Raw genomic sequence first — 26,066 nt, forward strand, 5'->3', positions numbered from 1 at the left:
TTTGGCTTTGAAAAATGTTTATTTTATTACCTACAGAAAAACATGAACAATCAAATGAAGAGTGGGGACATGAACAGAGGGAGGTTTTGTAGAAAAACAAACAAAATGGACTTGAGGGGATTAAAAGCAGGATTACAGCATTTGCTTTTAGTACAATCTATTATTTTTTAAATCCAACACCTCCGTGTGCAGTATAAACAATTGAAACGAAGCTTTCAAACAACTGGAAAACACCAACAACAACATTCTTCAACTTTCTAAAAAGTGTAAAAGAAATTGCTCAAACCTTCCAGCTTGTGCCTTCTGTTTACATAGCTGTCATTCAGAAGCTGTGCAAAGCTTTTGCTGCAGGGTTGGGGTGTGTGGGGGGTGGGGGACTAAAGGCCAACTTTTGGTGCACTGCACCTTGGACGAGAATCCAAAGAGTTTGATTTGACTGTTAATGTGGGAAACGTTAAATGAAGCCTTTCTTAACAAGAAAAAAATCAATCTGGGTATGAAACAGCATAAAGTTGTCCTCTTGTGCATTACGTAGAAGAGAATCTGAATGGTTTCACATTATTTTGTGTTTTTAAGTGCTTTTTAAACAACGAGATAATGCTGAAAAAACACCTGAAAAATCTGAGTTTGATTTTACTGAAAAATAGAGTGTTATTTCTGATGAGTGAGTGACATTTCTGCTTTCTAATCGTGTAGTTCTGCCTGTATACAAATGTACAAAAGAGTTTTATTTAGGATAAAGCTAACTTAACAGTGTTAAGAACTTGACTATTCTCTCATGACGGCTGTTAGCATTACGCACTGATTAATTCTGAGCACTTTGCACACATCTGACAGCCAAAGGCATAAAGCTGGCACAGCTTACATGACGAGACATATTTGGCTTATTAATGACCTTAAAGATAACTGTTGTTGTTATTGTTTTGATGGCTATCTTTTATGTTTTTAACATCCTGCCGTCCTCTGCATTTGTAGACAAGTGCAACCTTTTAAATCCAACAGTCGATTATCTGTAGCTAAAAATACAGAGAAAAATGTGCTGCGGAGAACGAGCTGAAAAAAAAGAGAGCAAGGTCGATAAGTCCTATAACAGCCAGTAAAAAAAGAGCCATAAATATAGGAAGAAGACCATGAGATCACTCTATCACCAGTGTAGTCCCAAACGAAAACTCAGCAGCAGTCTATTGTATTGAGGAAAGTGTGTGTGGGTGGCCCCTGAGAGCCATGGTGGGAGGATGCAGGCACGATGCAGTCACAGGGTCTTGCAGACATTAATGCATTTGTTGACTTTATGTTTTTGAGCCCAGAACCTTCAAAACCTAATTATCCTTTCACAATATGAGGGTGGAGATGTGCACGGCTGACCTTTAGGATGCGAGCCATGGATGAGAGAGGCACTGGGCCGCTGTGGCCCTCCTTTCAGGCACCAGGTCCAGCATGGGCAGCAGGAAGGTGCTGAAGCTGTGAGCCTCGTCTTTGGACCACTCATACTTTTCTACCAGCACGTCAAATAAACCCCACGGCTTCAGCTTGGTGATGTGACGCAGGTCGCCTGGGAGAAAACATTACATTTCAACGATTACATTGATGAATGTCACCATATTGCATATTAAAGTGTAAAATCATGGTTTAATGTGTGTTTTGGGTTAGCGTAGTCCACTGCATCACCTCTGTGTACTGGAAATAGCTGCACTAAATTTAATTTGCAAGTTCTGCCCTTCAAACTGAGCAGATGGCTGTTCCCTTGAGCAGTCAGGTGCTCCGTCTGAAATAGTAACTTTTGCACCAAACACCTGAGCATATTTTAAGCATGAACTGGATTTCGCTGCAGCAGACAGCTGGTGGCAGGGTGGCCGTGTTTACCTTTCTTGGTGAAAAACTCCTTGGAGTATTTGCCCGCCAAGATCAGCTTCCGAGGAACTTTACCCAGCAGCTCGATGATGAGCGCTATGTGATCTGCAGAGAAACACACAAACACAGCTGATGAAGGGAAACACAACTGTTTCATTGAAAGTGAAAGTTCTGGACTCTGTAAAATTTACACTATGAAATCTACAACTTCCCCAGTAAATTCAATTCAAGAACTTTATTGTGACGGTGCAAGCCTAATGAAACTGCAAATGTGTCATTCTCAGTGGTGAATTTACAGAACAGAATATAAAAACTTCATATTTTATTTAAGTTAGGACACCAATGTAAGTGATAATAAATAATGAACATTAAAACCTAAAATCCTAGGTACAAAACACAAGCAATATTAATATTTACAGTAGTCAGTTTAAAATAATATAAAAAGTACAGTAACAGTTAGCTGGCAGGCAATGGATCCTCTGCTCTGAGCATCCTGACTGGTTCCACTATCTTGATCTGTGCGACGTTAACGCGAGAGGCATTTGTTAAAAAAGGTCGATAAATGCTACCAATTATTTAGAGATTTTATAATTCAACAACAAAATAAAATAATAAAATAAAATCAGAAAACCCTACTTCCCAAGACTTTTGAAAGATTAATTTCAAACATTTTAATACCAATTCAAGGCCTAACTTTTATGAATAAATTCAATGCCTTTTAAGACTTTTTAAAGATCCATGGGAAGCCTCTAGTTAAACCTTATGTCTAAAGATTTGGGGACAGATATCTCAGGGGAAGTCGACACTAACCTTCATCTCTGGAGTAGTCTTCTCCTGAGTGGGGCTCAAACAGGTAATCTCCAGTTGCGAGCTCGAACGCCTGAGGATGATTAAAAAACGCACATGAACTCAATAAGTGGTAGATGGACGGGTTTAATCAAATGCAGATCTGTAAGTGTGGTCAGTGAGGTCAAGGATTCCCAGGATTCCCAAGGATTTTTTTTGTTTTCCTTTTATCTAACAGCTTGAAGGTTTGTGTCAATATTGTCACACCACTCCACATTTTTAGGGTTTGAATTCATTCTGAAGGTCAGTAATCGTCTCCTGTTTTCAGTAATGATGTGTATACATGCACACAGCTCAAGAAATTACCTAAGTATGGTATGTCGTCAACATGTGTGCAGGCTGTCTGATAAAGCATATAAAGGCATAAAAAGGGCGCTGCAAACACTATTTCATGAGGTAGGAAATGCATTCAACATGTTTGCAAGGCCGGAAGGATATGCATGATGTGTTTTGATGACAAATCAACGTAATGAACCCGTCTTTGGCAACAATAAAACTCCAGGGGCTTAAAGACTTTAAATAACATCACAGTTTGTCTTTCCAATCAGAGTTAATGACATCAGTTCCTCACAGTTCTACAGGTGCTCTCAGAGTTTGCGACTGTGTGTGTTCGTGTTACCATGCAGGCAGTGCTCCAGATGTCTGCTGGCGTGCTGTAGCCGGCTCCTGTCAGCACCTCAAGAGAGCGATACTGCCGCGTCTGGATGTCGTCTGTGAAATGTTTGTGCTGAGAGAAGAAGAAAGAAACTCTGACTGCTGAGGCACAGAGGAACGACTGAGCTGGTGTTTGCAAAGATTTCAAAGGTCAGATTCAAAGCACAGGTAAAATTCACTGTGGACAAACCTTTCAAGGATGCAATAAGAATCCCTTCATTAAAAAAATCAAAAAGCTCAAATGTAAATTTGCACTCACCACCCAGCAGGCGTTGCCGAGGTCAGCAATCTTAACCTGCAGCTTGTCAGCGTTAACAGGGTCCAGGGGGTTTACCAACATGTTGCCTGCTGCTGCTGTTAAAGAGAGCAGAGACAATGAGAGAGGAGGACAAGGTGGAGAGGCAGGGGGAGGATGGCATTGAAATTTAGACACATAGGAGACAACCAAGAAAGTCTGAAATGGCACTGGGTCATTCAAACTAATGGGAATAAAAGTCCCAGGACCACAGTAAATGTGACAACTTAGGGTTTGAGATTAAGGGTGGAGGCTGCTGCTGTAGCAGGTGTGAGCTTACAGGCCGGTTCATTATGTGTTACAGTACAGGGGATCCTCGTTAGCAGAGCTTGTTATTGATGTTCTGAGATAATCCATATGAAGTGCATATGTGTATCTATGCCTTATTAGCACTTTTTTCTGATGCTGTCAGCTCACCTCCAGCTCTTACTGAAAACTGCACAGCCCACGCTTACTGTGCTACTCAAGTTTAAACTACTCAGGGGTTTTTTCTCTCATTGCAATGCATATTGTGCTAATGTGCATATAGTATTAAAGCATTTTCTGGTTCATATTGATAAACAGATATCTGCGTGTGTAGAACCTGCCAGCAACGGGACGAGATTTTGGTAATGGTAGTGTTCTGGTTTGTGTGAGTTGTCAGCGTAGTATTGACCAATCACGTTTAAGCTGCAGGTAAGCAGTCTGTGTGAAAAAGATTTCAGACACAATGACTGAAATGTGATCTCGCAACCCATCAGCATCGTCTGATAACGATTTTGCTTTTTAAAAATGATTCATTGGCATTCATATGTGTCTGTATCTGCAGAGATCAGCAGAAATGAACAGCAAGAGTTAAAGGAAGTCTTGGCACAGATATCCTCTGGCTACACCAAAAGCCCTGAAATATTGGCCGTTGCCTCCAGGGACCGACCGTCATCAGACTGATAGCAAATCTAATCAAGTCAAGTCAAGTCAATTTTATTTATGAAGCCCATTATCACAAAACTCGGTTTGCCTCAGAGGGCCAAATGGGTTCCAAGACTGTATTTGCGCAAATATACTATTATTAATTTCATGCCGTTAACTGTGATCAGAAGTGTAAAAAATTGTAGATTCCACAATGAAGCAATTTATGAAGCAAGTGCAAAGTGTGAAATCACACTTTTACATACATGTGCACAAAACATCCAAAATATTTTTATATATTTGATGTGATTTCATATTCTGAAAAACACAGTGTTTTCAATATGAAATACCCAATATAAGCTTTATGTGGCTTAAAGAAGATACAGAAGATACTGTATCATCATAAGGACGGTAAAACAAGGAGATGGGGTTAACTAACCATCCTGGCTGTCTTCTCCTTCATTCTCTCTTTTGGTCTCCCCTTGAGTGTCCATCTCCTCCTCCTTCTTCTTCTCGTCCGTGTCTCCCTCCTTCAGCTCTACAGCGACAGAGTCTGGGCTCAGGGAGGCGGGGAGCTGCTGCAGGTCGGCTTCGGTGTCTCCAGGTGAACCGTTACAGGTCTGATGCTCTTCCGTGTTACTTAACGTCTTCTGGGTCTCTGTGTTACTTTCTGGCTGGTTTGCATTCTGTTGGTCCTCCAGCTCCTCTGTTGACCGCTTGGTCCCTTGTACCTCTAGACTGGTCTCGCTTTCTGGTGTGGATGCGTGGCCGTTGCAGTTCACCTCCATCCTGTTCTCCTCCTCAGCCACATTGTCTCTCCGTTCATTTACCTCTGGTGTCTGCTGCGGCTGCTCGTCAGGAGTCAAATCTGTGGTAAAAAACAGTGTAAACTATTCAACTCCTGGTCCTGCCCAAAACATTTGATTCAGGCAAGTCACGATAATAATGTATGTGAAATGGGCATGCCCTCAATCATTTTGTTGTTGCCATCTGTGTTTACATTTGTGTTTTTTTTACATAAAAATGTCACCAACATTTTAGCCAATAGGATGCCAGTATAAATAGAAGCGATTTCAGACCATTATGAGACTTGTGCGCAGTGATTCTCCCCACCCTTGTCAACCTGCAGCGAGTCCAAAGAAAACCTAAATAACACTTGGAAGATGACACAGTGTAATTTACCGGTAGCCTGCAGCTGCACTTTTGGAATGGAAGAGGCACAGTCCTGATAGTCTTTAGCTTGCCAACCCCTGGCAACAAGCCAGAAAGTCTGTTATTTGTATTTTTCCCCCCCAACAACTTCATCCCCCACTCCATAAATCCAACAAAAAAAGTGCCTGGCTCCCAGGCCGTCCATCTCCACAGCAGACTGCAGCACACCAGCTACAATACAGAGTTAATTGTGGTGTTCCTCGAGCTACGCTAAGCTTTTCTGTTCGACACAAGAGGCATCACTTGGTTTGTTTTTCATAGCAAAATTCTTCTCAAACTGAGTAATGTTTAGCTCCTCTAATAATATAGTTAACAGCAATAAATTCTGGGACAATAAATCGTCCAACAAAGTGGTAGTTATCATGACAGTCCTATATCTGCTGTCTACCATCATAATCTCATTCACCTGTGATGCTATGGTTAGCAATGTCTTGCAGCGTGGCAGACATAGAGAGGGTGGCTGTGGAAGTTGTGTCTTCAGTGGTCTCTGTTGTTGTCTCCTCATCATCCTCCTCTTCTCCTCCTTCAGGTGTGGCTCCTCCCTCCATCTCCTGGATCCTCTTCTCTAGCATCTCAGCCTGCTTCTTCTGCTTTTTCTTCATCTTCTTCTTTTTGTTCTTTGACATTTTGGCCATCTTGGAAAGGTGAACAAGAGAAGAGAAAAAAGTTTGGATTCTGACATGACTCTAAAGATATTTTTTGCACAAAGTCCACACATCACTCGATCTGGTAAAAAAAACAAAACAAAAAAAACCCATAACTTACAGGTTTGGCTGCCGGGGCTGTACTCACTGTAGGAAACAGGAAAAATCAGAGGATTACGGTAGTGAACGACGTGGCAGATCCTCGCCTCTCTATAATTAGCATGCTGTTCGGGTGGCTGAGTTGATTCACACCGAGCTGTACTAATAGACTGTCTCTGCAGCGGCAACCAGCTCAGCAGGACTCACACACTCCTCTGAGCAAGCTAGTAATTTCCATAACCAATCCAGTGGTGAGTCATACTGACAAAGGCTAAGCGCTCCTCTTTTATTAGAAACTTCCACACGCTTTAAAGTTTCTGAACACTGACATCACACACACAAGAGGATTATGCCACAGAGCTGGAATGTATCAATGTATTCCTCATTTATGGCTGGTTTGTGCCTCTTGACAATACAAACTTGAAACCAGGTCCAAATAAAAACATTAGTTGATCGAACTGCCTGTTTACCCAGTATCAGTTTGCTGTAAACACAAGGAACATGTCAGTTTAACAGTGAACGACACGGGACCTGCTGATAAATCTAAATAGCAAACCTCTTTGTTGTCAGCAACATGCCGATCAAACCACAAAAGTTGCTTAGTGGAGCGCTGAGGAGAAGAAAAAGGTTGTGACCTGCAGAACCCGAGGGAGGAGCAGCGCCAGTCTTCTGCCACCGTGTAGCTTCAGCAGCCATTTTCTTGATGTAGGGCTCGTTGACCGTCAGCAGAATGTTCTCTGGTTTGATGTCTGTGTGGATGATCTTACACTTGGTGTGGAGGTAGTCTAAACCTTGTAGAACCTGCAGTGCAGAAACATCAATGTCAACATAACGGATGTGTAAAGTGTGAATGCTGCCTGCTGAGAACGGTAAATGCATAATTCTCAACCCGTCAGGTATTCTGTGGTCTTACACCTGAATAAGCTAAATAACTCCTTTCCTGCTGTGGAAAAAAAGTATATCTGCTTCAGGAAACCACACCAGCTTATTTTTCTTTTTTCACTGTTTCAACTGACACTACACTTAAGCCAAAACAAGAAGTGAACGTTTTGCCTGAATGACGACTACTGCTACTACTAATTATAATAAATAAATAATTAAGATTTTCATTTAAATTCATGTATATTTAGTTGCTATCTATTGCTAAATGAGGTAACACAATGTTAATTGAGCCTATGGCCCACTGATGACATTCATGGAAAAATGCTGTATTATGTAATACAAACTAAAATTTCCTATTGCTGCAGCTTTAAATTAAAAGCATTTAATTGGCAAAACACAATTTGACTTTTACTTTTAAAGTCCTCACAGGAAATTCAATGCTTTTTTCCCAACAAAAACACATCTACAAAACAAGACAACCGTCATTTTCTGCATTTTTTTTGACAGCAGATCAGTTTATACTGCGGAGAGTAATGGAACAAGAAGCCACAGTGGGCTGCCATCTTCTCCACTGTACCCCGCTGTCCGCAGACTGCAGCAGAAAATCAGATCACGGCTGCTCACAGGCTGATAGAAAAAGAACATTTTTGCTGGACTTGTCTTATCATGACAAGAATGGTTTGTTTTGCTGCACCCAGAACTCTGTGATCCCTTGTCTCAAACAGCATTTGCTGTTACCACCAGAAAATAAAGGTGTGTCCAGATCAACTTGGACTAAAATCTTCAAGAATGCAACTCTGAAGACAGATCACCTCTGTGAAGTTGCACAGTACCTGTCGTATGATGCTTTTAACACATGGTAGGGGCAGGCCTTGATAATTCGACTTGATGATCCACTTCAGAAGGTGATAACCCAGCACCTCAAATACCATGCACACATCTGAAGAAATTAAAGGTCAAGGACTAAGAGAACATGACTTCTGTAATGACTTTAAAAACACAGATCTACATTTTTCTTAATCAAAAGCAGAAAATGTCCATTTTCTGAAGGAAAACTGATTCAAAAGGTAAACAAATAGAACTACATTTCCCACCAGCCACACCTAACACTGACTGACAACAAATAATGTCACTGAGTCTTTCTGCACACACAACACTGCCCATAACTTTCTAGGCTCATACTTGTACTTCAATGACCTTTCAAGGTTTTCCATGACTGAACAATCTTTCAGTATACACCAAAAGAGTGAACTTCAGATTCCAGAGGATGTGTGGGCACGCTGCCTGAGAGCACAGCTGTAGACTGGCTGCAGAGGGAGAGACAGGGATGGAGCGGGTGTCGGTGTATCGGGGGCTGTGATGCTTAAAGACGTACCGAAGCTCACCGCTAGCTTAATTTCACATGAGCATCTGTGAACCACATGTAACAGCGCAGAGTGTGAATCTGAGGGTGTAACAAAATTGCTGGAGGATTAAGATTTCCAAATGACCAAATTGTATCTTGTCACTACTGCATTCAAACTCAATAAATCTGGCAGAGATCTGGCTGTTAATCTTTAACAGTTATACAGACAAATGTGGCCTTCACGCACAATAACAAGGCTGAGCTAAATTAATGTGTGGCCTGAGGAGCTGCAGTCTCACCCTTGGATGTTCAGTATTAAAAGTAGCTATTTGGCCTGGGATGAGTGTAATCAGTGTGTCCAAGTCGTCGTTTTGAGACAGTAGGGAAGAGAAAATGGAAGGATGCCAAGCATTTAAGTTGCTGTTGTTGCACTGTTTCCTTACTTCGCAGAACGACAGCACTGGGGGAAAAAACTACAGTGTTAACTATAAACTGATCAGTGTGAACCACTTCAGCAACAAAGTGCAGCTTATAAACAAGATATTGCTTTGCAAACCTGCAATTTGAACAAATTGTGATCAAACATGGACATTAATGTTGTACATGTTGCTGTATCCATCTTTAACAATCAACCTGCAATCACTCATTACATGTAGGGGAAAGTGCAAAGCATATAAAAAACTGAACAGTGGATTTCTATATTTTTAGGAACACTTAAACTGTTAGTTCTCAATAACAAAAGGATACGAGTGCCATTCATGCCGGAAATTTTGAAGTCGTCTAGAAGCTGCACCACCATCTCTCTGTTGGGGTCATTGGGATCTGTGTTTCTCACCTGGAAAACACACACACACACACACACGCACACACACACACACGCACACACGCACACACGCACACACGCACACACGCACACACGCACACACACACACAGAGTTGTGAAAGTTGTAAATGCTGGAATCATGGGAATATGAGCCAGTGTGGAAATACTTATGCGATGGTGACTGTGTGCCTTACAGATTTGAGCAGCTTGATCTCATCTAGAGCCGTCTCTGTGTAATGTTCAGCACTTTTTACAACCTTCATGGCCACAAAGCGCTTCTCCCTGAAACACACACCGAGTCAGTGATTTAACTCAGCACAACCACATGAACTTGTTTTGGAATACATATCCATATCAATATCAATATCAATATCAATATCAATATCAATAACAGTAACAGCAAACCTCTCAGTGCATATAAAACTGCTACTACAGTCTAAAAGAGGCACCAGGCCTTTACCAAAACCTATCATCATTATATTTTTATAGGTCCATGATACTCAACACGAGCTGCTCAGGGTTACAAAATTCTTAAGCGCATATATATATATATATATATATATATATATATATATATATATATATATATATATATATATATATATATATATATATATATATACACCACATATATAGGTAGCCGCAGAGGGGAAACTCCTGGCCCTCACCATTACATACTTATGTATGCACACAGTGCACCTTTAGCTATTATTAAGAGATCCAGAAGCTATTTCAGACCCTTTTCTTCAGAAGTATTTGGGTATTAAGAAAGAACACTTTAATGAAATGCAGCATCAGCTGTGGTTTGTTAAAAATCCATTAGTAATCTCTGTGTATCTGTACATCATTGTTTAAATTTCACACATTCAAGTTTAGGATCAATTCTTACTGGATGTCCCAGGCCAGCCACACCGTGGAGAAGTGCCCCCAGCCCAGCTTTCGGATCACATGGTATCTCCCGTGGAACAGATCTCCGATCTTCACATGGTGATATCCACCTGACCAAAGACGGAGGCAGATACACTCAAACAATACCATTAACACTGTAATACTACTATTACAAATAAACTTGTTATGACAGTGTACCGACTATTTTGTATTGACTTGGATATAAATACACAACACCCACCCCTGCAGTAGTCATTGGGGTCCTCCTGCTCGTCGTCATCAGAGCCCAGGATCTCCTCATCCTGCTCCTGGAGCGGAGAGTCTGCCTGGCCCGGCTGAGAGCCGCCTCCACGACCATGAGGCTCTGGTCTGTGCGAGGATGACAAACAGAGAGAAGGAGAGAAGAAATTAAAAAGACAGACAAGAGCATAAAAGACAGGAAGGCAGCGCAAAGGGAGATGGAAAAGGGGTGAGAACATCAGGTTGACTCAGAGCGAAATAAAAATCATGCAACATTGACAGCAAAGAGGTAACATTGGAGAATGCGGATTCCATGATATGTTATTTCCAGAGGCAAAAGCATTACTTAAATTGCTTACGGCGTGGTTTCATCTAGGGAAACTCATAAGTAATACAGAGGAGTAATTCAGCAAAATAACAAATAAGCAAAGATCAGGAGCCTGTTTAATATTTCTGTGACAGACGAACAATCATAAAAGCACAAAAAAACAGAAGAAATCACACAGAAATAATAGATTTTTTTTTAAAGACTGTGATGTTTTTAAAGATATAGGGAGTGACTACTCTTTGACACAACATACAGGGCTATTTACATGCCAAAAGTTAAAGCTAATATCAAGTAATGACAGCAAATACGCCCAAGCAGAAAAAATATATAACACTCAAGTTAAAGAGATATTTCTTTCATGTTGTTGTCTTGTTAAAAGGTATGTTATGCAGGGATGGTTTTGCTACTGTTTGTAAACAGTAACACCAGCGAAAGCCAACCTCCTATTCACTGTATTTGGGTTTTTTGGCACTGTGTCCAAGATTTTCATTGCCTCCTCTTGCACGCACACTGCCTACAGTTTGGCACCTGGTTGAAACCTATTTCTAAAGTCACAAAACGTCCAGAAACATCCCAAACACAACAAAATAAGAAAATATTGGAGGTGGACAGGGTCTCTGCTGATAAGTACACTGTTACATAGCTCTGGGTCACAGGTGATGATTGAGAGGGATTACTTTTGTAAGAGTCTACACATAGTTTGTTGCATAGTATACCTTTAAGACATTTAAGCAACTTTGAGAATATTACTGCAAGAAACCTTTAATCTATTAAAAATGCCAGGGAATGTCGGCCCCTATAGTTTCTCTTTGACTGTTTTTTTTGGAAAACCCTGATACTCAGAACTCGCAAAGCTTGGTACTAAGACGATGGTCACTTGTGAAAGGGCACTGAACATTGCGGAAAAAAAGTGGATCACACATACACACACGAGTGTCCTGGTTTAGAGACCATCCTCAGCTTATAAAATGTTTCTCACCTTTCCTCCCTCATTTACTTGAAAATCCCAACTCATTTTTATCAGATGCAAATAACAGCAGATTACCGTAAAAGAGCAAAAAGTAGACTCAGCAATGAAACACTTCTTAAAACCTCTCTCTCTCTGACTGTAACAAGAGAACATTTATGCTTTTAAATACTTTACTATGTCCTATAAAGTCTGAGGCTTTTGCTTTAACTTCTTTCCATTTTTCCTTTTGACATCCTTCTGTGACTTCCATTTTCCCCCTGTATTTAATCCAAATTTAGCCTATAAAACCTTACACCATATCTCTTCTTCTGCAAATTAGCTTTAACTCAGCTTGTCGTCATTTTTGCTTTGAAGTATCATTAAGCATGAAATACTTTCATCACACTTAAATTTGACACACTAAAGCACATTCCTGGAGTGGAGCTGGAATTCATTTAAAACAGCCTGGAAGAGTATGAGTGTCAATAACAGAAGTGAGAAGAAGTAAGAATTAAAAGCTCAGGGATGTGTGGTGTCATTCAGCTACCTGACTAGTCCCAATGGCTTCAAACACGCCTCGTAAAAGTGGACCATCACCACAAACCAAATCATATTAAACAATGAAACTCCTTCGACCAAGACTTAATATCATTAAAGATTAACTGCATTGCTGAATAACTGATGGTGACTGATTGCACAGTGCTTAAATGAGCATGTCGTGTTGTGTGAATCTGAACAAAGTGGAATCAATTATTAAAACCAATCCTCCATTAAGTTGTCCATATAGGGCAGCTCATTGGAGAGAAACAGAGACCTGTGTTTGTATTCATGAAAAGATTCAAGTAAAAATCAAACAAGTAAAACAAGAGAGATGCCCGTGGTGAAGGTGCAGCATGTAACTACAACAGCTACGCAGGAGAGCATCCAGCAGCACAAAGTAGGAAAAATGAATACTCTCCCAGAGTCGCTTATCAAAGCATGCCACGAGGGACTCTTGCACGCTGAAGAATTATTGTCTCACATTATCATCATTACTTTCTTGTTTTGTGATCTATTAAACAAATTACTTTCTGGACAATCTGAAAAGCTTTTGGTTTGTTATACCATCAATGCTCTTGGAGCTGTCCATGGTGCTGAAAGAAGAGACAGCACTATCACTGTCTGCCACTGAATGCAAACCACAAACGCAACATCAAACACCAATAAATAAGCTCTGCACCCTTCAACCGATCATTAACAGTTAAAGAAACTCAACACTATAGAAGAGCACATTTAAGTCCCGTCCCCACATGAGGGAAAACACTTCATTGCTCTCCATTGACTTGTCATTTATGTCTGCAAGCAAAAAAAAAAAAATGCCTAAAAGCTGCTTTGTGGTGAGATGCATTACCAACAAGGTAAGGAAACTATAATTGGTTACTGCCAAACACCCCAGAAATGATTTTTTAAGCAATAGGACACGAGGCATCATCAGAAAGAAAGAAAACTGTAGGATTCTGACACTCAGTATTCAGTGCAGAGCAAGCATTTTGTTCATTTTTTGACAAACTGTAGAGGTTGAAGCAAACTGAGTTATCTAACGCATGGTTTTGATCTTTGTTAAGTTTAAACAATGATCTTACCTGGTGTTACAATCATTTTTTTGTAAATATCAAAGCATATCACTCCTGACCAATTAGTGGGATCATTTCTTCACATAAGGAAGGTAAGGAGAAAGGACACTGAGATAAACCAACAATACTGAGTTTGTCAGTGTAACTTTTCCTCTCTGGGAGACTTGTGGTGCTAAATAATCATTAGACATGCTGATATATAATGTTTTTAGCAAGCTTCAGGCATTCTGTAAGCATTTCAGCCCTTGGTTGCATATTGTGGCGCAGATAGTTTTCCCCTCCAGTGGGCGTGGTGTGTGTGACATATCTCTGTCTCTTTAGGTCAGTCACTCTAATTTTAAGAAAGGGCATCTTATATTCCTCATAAACATTTCAAATACCTAAAATAAGCTTTTTTTTACAATAACTAGCTATGTTGAAAGACAAACATCTTTCTCTCTCTCTCAACAAAAAAGGCCATCTGTTTTCTTTGTAATGTTGTTTTAACACTAACAGCTGTGCAAAAACTGCAGAAAGCCTACTGTACAACCAAAATAGAAAATCTTGAAAATCTGAGAAAGAGTAGCAAACCTTCCTGCACCAACGCAGAGCATTATTATCTCTCTATCTTTTATTTTATTGGGAAAAAAAACAGAAAGATTGTGAGTATGAGGACTCACGATCTTCGGTGCCGCACTGTGTTACTGCAGAGGGCTGATCGTGGTGCACTGTGGAGGTAAGAACAGCTTCGAGCAATAAATCCTGTTCTCTGCATGCAGCGCAGACAGATGTTTGCTTCCCAAACAAAAGTGTTTTTTTCTTCTCACACATTTCAACACACAGTGGTCTTACATGCAAAATGTCTCATTTGAATTATTCTAACCAGATTGGTTTCTTTCTTCAGAGCAGCACGTCAACCCTGTGTGCCACATTTGGACTCGGTGTTTCAGCTTAAATTACCGAGTCAAACAGTAAACACTGGAATGTGCTGAGGAGGATTTAGAGCTAATTAAAGCAAGTCACATATTATCTCTTGAGCTACGAGAGGGTCTAAGCTGCTGACTCCGCCACATGCCCTCTGAAGAAAACTGTTTACTCTTAACTGAGTTTGTTGCATGGTTTCTAAAATGTGATGTTGGGGAGCAAAAACAAAATCTGTTTGATTGCTTTGGTTGTGGGTACTTTGTTGTGATGTGCTTTGTTGTGAAAAGTCATTAGGATTAGCATCCCTATAGCTAATCAGTTCATTGGCTTAACTCTAAGCAGCAGCAGAAGAAGGACCACTTTGGATGCATCTTTTCATGCTCACAGAGCTGTGTCATGCACGGCCGCCTGCAGAACTCAACCGTTCCTGGGGGGGGGGGCGGCAATTAACAATGCTGAGCTGAAGTCAAGGGTGCAGAGATGAATTAATACAAGAGGTCATTTACTATTTTGACAAGCGAGGGCTCCCAGTTCAAGACAGTAGAACTGAAGTAAAGGTTTGTCTTTGGGGAGTCTAAACAATTCAAGGTATTTGACACAGACACAGATAATATTAGAGTTCATAAATAAGCCACTTCTGTTGGCATATCTGCCAATTTATAAACTATGAGATACATCTGCAAATATAAACCAATAATATCTGTCCGGCTCGTGTGTAGGAGGCAGACGAAAAGCTGAGACAAAAAGATTTTGCTTATAAATCATTCTGTTGTTATGCTTTTAAAGATTCGTCCATCTGCTGTGAGATTTTTCTCACAGAAAAAGGTGTCACTGAAATACTGGACATCTTCAAAATTTCACTTGTTCAGAATGGTTTCAACCAAAAAGATGTTTCTTACCCTTAAAGGGAGTAGACGACAAATCTGCTTGTGTCAGTGTTTTTAGGCTTTAAGTTCTTGTTAATATTACACTTAAAGACAAATGTGCAGCTTCCAGGCTTTCTCTGGGCTCAAATGATTGCGGCTCAAGTCATATCAACACTTACTTGCAAGAACTTAGTCAGCCCACGCACTGTGAGGCAAAGGCGAAACAACACTTATTCTGCATACAGACTGTGCAAAATATATCAAAACACTGCCCCGGTCAGTCTCCTCTCATCACTGGTTACGATTCTCCATTCCCTCTCCTGCTCACAATCTCTAAAATACTCAGACAAGCTTCAGAGTACAGATAACCTCTTAAACAGTTATCTACATTATGAATGCAGAATCAGTGGGCACAGCACAAGATTTTGATATCCTAAGTGTTCTGGTTTTCATTTGAAATCGAGATAATATTGACCAAGTATGTTTGAGTAGCAGGTAAACAGTCCGCACAGAGAGCAAAAGCGGTGGATGCATTGGCCGATATGCAATCCCAGAATCGTCTACGGTCTGAATTTATCCACAGATATCTGTTTATAGAAATTAGTGAACATGACCGCAACACAAAAGAAGAAGACTTGGCTCGTATATCCGCTAACTACAACTGAACCCCCAAAATAATGGATGTTGCCCCAAAAGGCATCAGTTCATTAGCCAATGGATTCTCAGAGTGGTGTAGCAATAACTGCAATGAGCAATAAGAAAAAGTGGTCTTTAACTTGGCTTCAGCAGCAAATTTGATAACAAAAGTTTTGAAAAAAATTGTCAAGCATCTTTCTCTGCGTTTCTCCAACATGACATGTAAAGACAAAATGAACATTAGCAAACAAAAAGTGACTGAATCTCGTCATGTTTACGCTAATGAAAATATGAGACAAAACTGACAAAATGTCTTCACATTACTGAAGAAAATGATGAGCCCATTAACAAGTATTTGAAAGCATTTCTACAAAGGATCACGTTCATCCATGCTTTCATTTTATGGAATATTTATTCATCATGCTTTGCACGTGGCCTCCTTTCTGTAGCACCTGCTGCTTTGACAAAGCATGGCTGATACTGACTAAACTGTCATTTTTTTGTGGCTTGGCGAAAGAGAGGATGTTGGATTTGTATGAAGAGATTAAAAAACCAAACCAAAATTTTTACAGTTTTACACTGACTATTGATGAAAAAACAGAAGACACAAGTCTTAAGAGCTTTCCTGGACTGAAACAGCCTGAGGTGTTTGTGATTCTTGGTAACTATGAGTAAAATGTTCATTTTTGTTGAACTCTTAAAAATTATGAGGGATCAAAAATGACACATGGACCTTCGATCTCAGGACAAGTACTAGATCTAAATATAACTGCCCAAATGAACACTATTTTTAGTAAGTAGAGAGCAGAAGAAGAGCTAGACGGACAGAGGGAAGAGGGACTATGTCAACATTAAAGAAAATGGCTGAAATATTTAGCAAATATGCATGACATAAAAATGGCATTTTGAACCCAACACAAGTTATCTCACGTTTAATTTCAAAAGACAGCAGTTGATCGTGCCTTTCAAGATTGAACATGCAAGTTGTTTTTTTTTCTCACTGCGGTACATCGACAGTTGGTCAGAGACAGTTCAATGCCCTCTGATGGCCAGACAACGTGAACAGAAAGCAGGATACTTCAAGGACTTCTGCAACATCTGAAACACCTGAAACTGCCTATGGTTGTCACACCTCTCTAAGCTCACACACACACACACACACACACACACACACACACACACACACACACACACACACACACACACACACACACACACACACACACACACACACACACACACACACACACACACACACAAAAATCGTGCTCTTACCTGCACGATGCACGGATGCCCATGGGATGCAATAAAAGGGTGGAGGACAGGAGAGAGTGGAAGTGTTACAAAAAAAAAAAACTCTCACTCCATCCACCACAAGAAAAAAAAGAAAGAGGACCAAAAGAGGGAAAGCTAAAGGACGGAGATTGAAAAGTAGAGTGAAAGAGGAGCAAGCGATCAGTGTGTTGACTGAAAAGCAGAGATTATAGGGAAATGGGAGGCAAACAGAATGAGGAGACGGGGAAAGAGGAGGGTGAAAGGGGCAGAGTGGGTGAAGACAAGCGCACAGAGGAGAGGGAGAAGAGGAGAAATGTGGAGGCTCTGCTGCAGGCTGAACACTGAGGCTGAGTCCTGGAGCACGCTCGCTGACTCTCTCGCTCACTTTTTCTCCCACACACTCACTGTCTCTCTCTCTCTCTCTCTCTCTCTCTCTCTCTCTCTCTCTCTCTGTCTGACCGAGAACTCTCCTTGGCTGTCGTCAGCCACTGGCCCATCCCCCTTCCCTGACAGCTGGGAGATGATTGGGTGATGCAGCCCAGCACTGCATTGCAGGTGAGGGACGACATCAGCCCCCACCCCTCCTCCTTATCTGACCAAAACAACACCATCATGTCCATCATCATCATCATCATCTAACCCCATCTCGTATGCCAACAATGTTTCACTCATCTATTATTTTTTTTTTGCACTGAAACAGCAATGCCACTCAGACTGTTTGTTGTACGCGCATCACGCCACAGCTTCTGCAGAGTTTGCTCCTCGTGTTAAGAGCCAGGTGGCCCATGTTATGAGAGTTCGGCTTTACAACCAAGACTATCTGAACTGCTACATGTAGAAGAGGCATCCGTAGGGAACCCACTGCTGGAAATGTTGGGGTTTTTTGTGTTTTTTTGCTATTTGACTGTATGATTCTATGCTTGAGATAATGAAATTAGACTGAAGTTATTAAAAAAAAAACAAAAAAAAAACAAGAATTAGCTCCCAACAGCTGTATGGCTCTGCAAACCAATCAATTTGCACTGACAGTGTAAATCTATGCTTGTATATGGATTCTTCACACACATCTTCCCCCAGCAGCACAGGAGATCTATACAATCAGCACAGTTTCAAGATCAGTGTCGCCAACTCACTTTGACCACCAAATTCTGATCAGTTCGTCTTTGAGTCCATGGGGACATTTTTTGCTACACATGAAGAAATTCTCTCAAGGTGTTCTTGAGGTATTGCATTCACAAGATTGAGACGGGCTCAAGGTCACAATGACCTGACCTCAGACTACCAAAATCAAATAAGTTCATCGTTGAGTCCACAAGGATGTTTATGCCAAGTCTGAGGAAATTTACTCGACATTCTTCAAATATCATGTTCACCAGAACGGGATGTACATACACAAGCCCTGACTGCACACTGCAGAAATTTCAGAGGCCCAAATGTTTGACAACCCTCCTAACTGAATCACTGTCATGGTTTCAGTTTCACAGTGATTCATTTGAAAAAAATGATGAGTAACATACTTATCTTTGGCCTTAAAACACTTGAAAAGAGTTATTTAGTGCTGCAGAGTTCAACACCTCATTATGTACTTCATTATGTGGATCAAGTATCAATCTGAGTACCTCAGTTATTCATGCATTTGTCAGAAGGATGCCTGTAAATGACCATCATTGGTATGACAGAGTTTTAGCAGTGGAGTCTGTTGTTGATGTTTGACAGCTGATTCAGAAGTACACACAACCAACATTTTAGTCCACAATAAAATATCATATCAACTCTTGTCAAGGATATTTAAGATGGCAAAATAGATAGGTTAGATAGGTGGATAGGCTTACAACCAATGACGAACAACAAAACGTGACCTACAATCAGTGACGGCAAGGAAACGTGTGATGTAGCACCGATAGACATATATGAGTCGGGGTGCTGTTAGGTCCCTTTTCAAGCAGGAAAGAAAATGGGGCCCACTAAAAAATGTTCTCAAGTTGCATTTAAACAGTTCACTAGGATGTGTTTCTTAAAACATTTGGGGCAGTAAATAGGCAATGTAGAATCTTGATTGATATTTGTTTAGCATTGCCTAGTTTGACAGTTTGACCTGAGCTTCGTGAGGCTGGTGCGTTGCACTAGATGGAGCAGAGACCAGTGAAGCCCCTCTGTCAGTCACTGCATCAAACCCACCACATATTAGATAGATGGCTGTAACTGGCCCGCTCAGGATCTGGGAAATCTGTCTGAATGGGACGGGCACCAGACGCATCAGCCAGAAAAAAGGAAATATGAGCTCGCAGATCCATCTGGTTCCCAGGCTGTAAGTGTGGGGAACTGATGCAATTTTGTAACTCTGATCACATCTAGGTGATTCTTAAACACATTAGTGGCTTGTTCGCAAGTGAATGAGATACAACATCTAACTTATGTTACATGTTAGACAAAACACCTTTTTCACAGCAGACATTTTTAAAACTGCATTACAATACAGGTTTAAAAATACCATCAATAATGAAAGCATTCAATTCAATCAGTTTCAGGGCCCTGCTATTGTGAATGCTGTATCGCTGGAATTACTTAATGGGATCAAAGTGATTATTTACACATCTGCTTTTCCTGCTATGACTTATCAAATTTCTGCTGTGGGAAAAAAAAAGTCAATTTAGTAGAAGCTGGAAGGCAGCATACATCCCCCTCTGCTAGGACTGTAGCTGTTTTTATAATTATCAAAAAAATAATAAAATAGTCAAATTAAATTTTTTTTTCACGAGATGTTAAATCTTTGTATGGAGTGTCTTTATCAGACTACTAGGACTCTGGTAATAGAAGAGGATCCGAATGTTCTCCTTTGATAATGAAGAATACATTTCGCTGTCAAATCAGAATAACTCCCCCTCAAAGATGAACATTGGACAAATTAATGCAATGTACTGTGACACTAATTAAAACAGAAGTGAAGGAGAGAGACGTTTCAAAAAGATAGTAACTGCAGTCCAACAACAAATATCCCACTGCCAAAATCCCTGTTCTCTTTAACAAAAGTGGTTGCACTTTTACACCTCTTTAAACCATTTTCACAAGCTGCTGCTGAAACTGTCTTACACACAAAGAGCCTATTAAATGGTCTGTTTAACTGCAGCCTGGGCCACATTCCCGTATGGGCCAGTGGTTGTGCCAATGAGGGCTTAAATCTAATACAAAGCCACAACCACTTGACATCTCCATCACTCCTGTGCACACATCCAACATGACAGAGTGTGTCAGTGTCTCCTGGTTTCTCCTGGCTGTATTGTTCCCACCCATCCAGCCCTATCAGATCTCTAGAGCAAAATAAACAAGGGCAGAGGAGGAAAGAGCTCTTAGGGATGGAGCACGGCCAAAAAGTTTGCGTCGCCCTCCCCTCCTCCCTTCCCTCCAGATAAAATCAATGACAAGTGCCTGGGCAGCAGAATGAAACAGCAGCACTAGGTAACTGTACTGAGGGTGCAATGCACACAAAGTGTAAATGAGTTTGCGGCAGCACCTTCACTTTAGCACTCCAACACCTGCAGAAAGCGTGCTCATGCAAGAGACTAGTCTTTTTTTTTACTTCCAAGACAGGACATACAAAAGAGACAGAGATGGCACTGCAGCTTTGCGTACTACAGCACCAGTTAAACCACTGCCTCTTTTCTCATTTTTTAAAATGCAGAATACCCAAAATCTTCATGGCTTGAAGCGATGTGCCTCTCCCTCACAATCTACGCACACATATATTTATATATTTCTGCCACTGACAGGATGGGACAGAAGGGTACTGGTTGCCCTGTAGCGTTAGGACAGAGAGCAGAGGAGCAAAATAGAGGGACGCATAGCTGTGGTGGGCTGCAGATGATAAAAGATTTGATGGGTTACGTAATGAACTGCAGCTATGAAGGGAGAGATAAAGCAAAATACAATAGAGTGCAACTGGGCTAGTAAATACTCTGCAATGCTAGCTATTCTTCTTCAGCATCCAGAGTGCAAATTTAGTCATAAAATGACATCTGAGGCACAGAGTTACACAAACAAGTGGTTTTGTGTCTGGAAAAAAAAAATCTTAATGCAGAAAGAAAGTGAAAAAAATCAGGTGGGCGATAAGCGCTTTCAAAAGCTGGCAGCACAAATCCACCGGGGACATCATCAGTCCTGTTCTTACTCACTTGCACACACACTAAGCAAAACACACGAGCAGGTAGTGAGGTACCTCACAGAGTAGCATCTGAAATATGGATCAGCCCATCAATAAGTCAGCCAAACTGTGTGTAAACTGGCATCTGGCGCACACACACGTACAAACCAAAACACCACTACACTAAACAGCTCCAACCATCACAGATTCAATGAGCACAGTTTTGCATCTCTTTCCTTCAGTCTAGCCTCCTCTGTCTTATACACAAATACTAACACGAGGCTACTCACTTGCATGTGAGACCGCTGGCCAGTTTCACCACAGCTGTATTGATGGAGAAGATCCAGTCCAGGAGCCACATGACCCAGAAGACACTTGGCTAAAGCTATTTTACGTTAGTCTATTCTGAATTGAACTTGGCAAAGGCGAGTGGCAGATTAAAGCAAAGGTCTGGGACCAGGTCTGCTCCTCTCTCCCCTGGCTCTCTGACTGAACTGTGGCTGCTGCGTCCTCTCAGCACAGCAGCCACAACAGAGCCACTGACACAAGAGAGTGGGAGGGAAGGAGTGCAATGGGTGGAAGGGAAAGGGAGAGAGAGGGGAGTTGCGTTATGCTTGGATGCTCGCCACTTGCTGTGTAGTTATTGACAGAAATGAATCATTTTTAACTGGGAACTGCACATTGCTGTCAAGAGAGGAGAGGGGCAAAGCTACTGTGTAAGGTGAGAGAGACGAGGGCATGCTGGTGTCTAAAAACAATGGTAAGTTCGTTTTTTGCCGCCCATTAGCAACTGGAGCAGCAGCAGTGACTGACACATAGCTCATGGAGGCAATTAAGCTACTTCAAAACCATTATCTCCCAACAGCCCCAGTTTGCATCAAAAACCGCACTGCTTTTCTGAGTTCACACATTAAAAATTCATACTTTAGAATGAGTGTGATTTGTACTTTCCAAGGATACCATTATCTCCAGTGTCCATCATGCATAAGCTGGCTCCTCCAGGATGTTTTGATGACACAATCACAACAATTAACGCTAATGCTACCAGTCCCTGTGTGACCTTGCAGTTTTGTCCACTGCTGCAACTTTTCTGATAATTTAACCAATTTAACCGAACTAATTTCCTTGTTTCCCATTGTGAATATGCAGTTATGTGCCACGCAAATGTCTCACATTTACCAACAAAAATTACTGCTAAAGACCTTGTATGAAAGTGGGTGTAACCCATTTTGCACTGCATGCAACATTGTGGTGTAACACAGATGAAAGCTAAAGTCACACAAACACTTTTCTACTGTGAAACACACCCTAAGAATGGCTGAGACACATGGAGAACAGACTGGACAATCACCGTGACAGAGGCCGACGCATCCACATCTATTACAAATGGTGAAAGAATAAAAGGTGAGTAGGGTTACATATAAATGGTATAAATCAGAAAGTGATAGAGGCCTGCTTGCCTTTTTGCATGACAAACTGAGTGTGTGTTATTAAGCTGTTTCAATAAGGATACCTAATCGAGAAATTAAGGAATGTGAGAGGGCCGTATCTGACCAAAAAAACTCTAAAGCCACAAAGTCAGTAAAATTACAGTCTTGTTCCTTGTGTTGTTTTCTGTTGTGCTGACACTGCACTTGGTGTAAATAAAGGTTGTTTCCTGGTGACGTAAATCCATTTGTGTGTCGTATCACAACATGATGACGTATGTACAAGAGGTAGCCGTGCTCAGGCCCAGTTGGGCCTAAAGCAATGTGAGCGCAGGCCAGCGGGGGGACTGGGGAGGAGGGACAATCGTGCTTCGGCACAGTACGGGGCAACTGGGACAAGTGTGAGTGCACCCTTAGAACACTCAGACCAGTGCACTTTCAGTTTTAATGGACTATTTTTGCAATTTCCCCTTGCTCAGGCATTTCTAAAGAAATAAAAGAAACAGTCTTTTTGTCACTCATTTCAGTCGCTCAGGTCGCAGACTTTTGCAGCACCGTTTAGTTTTGATTTTTACTTGCATTCTTAATGTGTGAAAATATCAGAGGCTTTTAAATGTTCAGCACTGCAAGAAGAATACTGTTTTCCTTAACGTGTAATGTTTTAAATCCTGTTAATATTAACAGCATCATGCTGTAGGACTCATACAATATTAATGGAGGGGGACTCATGAGGACACTGAGTGCACAAGAGAAAAGCATCAATCAAACCTGAAGAAGCCGTTCTTTTTCTTTTGATGGATTATGTAACATCAGATGATTTTCATGGTGCATCGTGTGCAACTATATATAAAACAATTATTCAAAATTAATTTTCATTTATCTTTTATATTGTAAATGTCAACAGAAGTCCACTTTAGAAAACCTCTGTGAGTAATTTGCAAAATAGCTGCTTTTATGGCAAATTAAGCATTCAAACAACAGGACAGTTTTAAAGGTCCGGTGTGTAGGATTTAGGGGGGATATTGGTAGAAATGGGATATAATATAGTACGTTTTCTTTAAGGTATTATCATCTGAAAATTAAAATGACTATGCCTTTTTTACCTTAAAATGAGCCACTTATATCTTCATAGGGAGCAGGTCTATGTTCACGGCCATGTTGCATCACCATGTTTCTACAGTAATCTAGAATGTACAAACCGAGCACTGCCTCTAGATTGGACTAATCACGTTTTCATATCGGCCACAGTATTTAACAGCGATGATAATGTAGGAGAAACACTGATTTTTAACTCTTTTTTTAAACTTGTAAATACTTTATTCTGGGTTTTTACAGATTGTTTTGGAGAGGAACAGAGCTATGTGGATAATTTGGCTTCTGGTAAAACCTCCTGAACATCTGGATCAGAAATAAGGTGAGCACGCATTAAATTACCAGAGAAAAAAGGTTTGCACACAAAAGCAGGAGCTGGGCTAGCAGCCTGTCTCCAACGCACCAAACAGAAGAAACACCGATTTGTAACATAGAACTAATTTATTCTTTTTTTTTAACCAGTTTTAATCTACTGTCCCATTTGTTTTGGAGAAGAGGAGACTTCTGTGGATAATTTGGCTCCCAGTAAATATCTGCTGAACAATGAACACTGAAGGAAGTCTAACTGGGAGAGATTTCAGCCAGCTGAAATCTCCAATCCTTACCATCCATAATAAACTAACTGTACTTATGTGTAATTTTATATATATATATATATATATATATATATATATATATATATATATATATATATATATATATATATATATATAAAAGTAAAAGATTAAAGTTGTTTAGTTTACACTTTACAGCCAAGAGAGAAAACGCAGCTGAGCACTTAAAGGCTTTGTGTTTCCGGAGCAGAGAGTAAACTGTGATGTGAAAACAAGCAGGTTTTTCTACTTACTTTTTGCCAGGTTTCCTGGGCCTCGTCCTCTTCTTTCTTGCTTGCATTGCGAGTACTAAAAGGAAATGGAAAATAGTTTGGTGTAACACAAACATTAACTCCATATCTTGCTTTCTGGTCTTAACACGACGCTGTGTTGTTTCTCAACGTTTTTATGGTTATTTCGTGATTTTAGAGAAACTGTACCTGGTGCGTTCAGGTGGCTGCAGGTGTAAAGAAAAAATATATATCGTAGTTTCAGGTTACGTTAATGACTCTCAGTAACGTTAGCAGGTTACTTAGCTGGTGTAAACGCCTCTCAAAAAGCTATGTAAACCGGCCTGTAGAAGAGGCATTTTAAGTTAGCTGCTAACACTAACTTGGTGCTTTTCACTGACAATATCACACAGGTTTTGTCCATTATCATTCCCAGCCCTGGTAAACTCGTAAATGGCATTGGGGACACGGTGGCTTAATTTTATTTTAAATAAGGAAAAAAGTTTTTGCGCATAACGTTACTTGTCCACGTTTAGATGCTAACGTTAGTCTGATGGCTAACATAGAGCTAGCTTACTGTTAAATCACACATACACACACAGCAGAGCGCATGGTCCACTTTTACTTTTCATCCGCTGTGAAGTGGCTCGGTACAGTGGTTGAAATCAATATGGGAATTAATTTGCCAGAGATAAATCTCGAAGAAAACGCGTGTGTGTGTCAATTACTCAGAGTAAGAAGCGCTTTGAAGTAAGTTATAACGTTACCTTTTCTTTCCATGCTGCTAACCAGTCAGCAGATAAGCTGCGTTCACGGGCTGTCGGAAATGTCGGAGCTCTAAAGTGCGCGAAAAGGAAAGAGTCAAAAGAGCTGAGCTGTGGGGGCGGAGTGTGTAGAAACTGTCACCAGCTAATGACATTTGTTATGTTAATTGTATATTTTGTAATGTAAATGAAAAATATTTACCATATTTATTTAGATTTCTAAGTTCTGAGTTTTCTTATATCCGTTATTTTGTAACACCGGTACTGCAAAGACCTGAGGCATCCCCGTCCTAAAAAAGGGGTTAAGTGAATTTTTATAGCTGGATATACCTGTCAACAGACCCCGGGGGGAAAAAGTACTTCAGTGACGCTTCTTTACACAGCATAACTGTGCAGCATGTTTGTACCCTGTTGCCTTTTAAGTTCGCAAAAAATCCAGTGCAACCAGTACTCTTGAGGAATGTTAAGAAATCGTTCGTTTGAGGAACTTTGATTAAACACATAGTACAGATGTTAACATTTCAGTTTCACGCACAAAATTCTAAATACAATAAAATAATAATAATAATGCACTTCCCAAATTAG

General features: G+C 40.6%; 1 protein-coding gene across 5 annotated transcripts; it reads right to left on the reverse strand.

Annotated features, from left to right (window-relative positions):
• srpk1b (SRSF protein kinase 1b) lies at nucleotides 1-25,603 on the reverse strand. 5 transcript variants are annotated; one of them, XM_042501080.2, is made up of 16 exons: nucleotides 25,485-25,603; nucleotides 24,742-24,796; nucleotides 10,669-10,796; nucleotides 10,429-10,537; nucleotides 9,734-9,821; nucleotides 9,464-9,551; nucleotides 8,205-8,311; nucleotides 7,125-7,290; nucleotides 6,512-6,537; nucleotides 6,153-6,381; nucleotides 4,974-5,402; nucleotides 3,611-3,705; nucleotides 3,317-3,424; nucleotides 2,662-2,731; nucleotides 1,864-1,956; nucleotides 1-1,552 (listed from the first exon to the last, which is right to left on the reverse strand). In XM_042501080.2, the coding sequence occupies exons 1-16, from the start codon at nucleotides 25,495-25,497 to the stop codon at nucleotides 1,368-1,370; spliced, it is 1,989 nt and encodes a 662-aa protein (XP_042357014.1). In that variant the 5' UTR covers nucleotides 25,498-25,603; the 3' UTR covers nucleotides 1-1,367. The 5 variants fall into 5 exon arrangements, with proteins under 5 accessions (XP_042357014.1, XP_087941503.1, XP_087941497.1 ...); XM_088085377.1 differs by lacking the exon at nucleotides 25,485-25,603 and adding an exon at nucleotides 24,928-24,947; XM_088085371.1 differs by lacking the exons at nucleotides 24,742-24,796; nucleotides 25,485-25,603 and adding an exon at nucleotides 21,666-21,861 and having other exon boundaries at nucleotides 3,611-3,702.
• Nucleotides 25,604-26,066: the final 463 nt, after the last annotated feature.

This window comes from Plectropomus leopardus, chromosome 2, assembly GCF_026936395.1.
Source record: "Plectropomus leopardus strain MGB_pleo_1.0 chromosome 2, ASM2693639v1, whole genome shotgun sequence".
NCBI lineage: Eukaryota > Metazoa > Chordata > Actinopteri > Perciformes > Serranidae > Plectropomus > Plectropomus leopardus.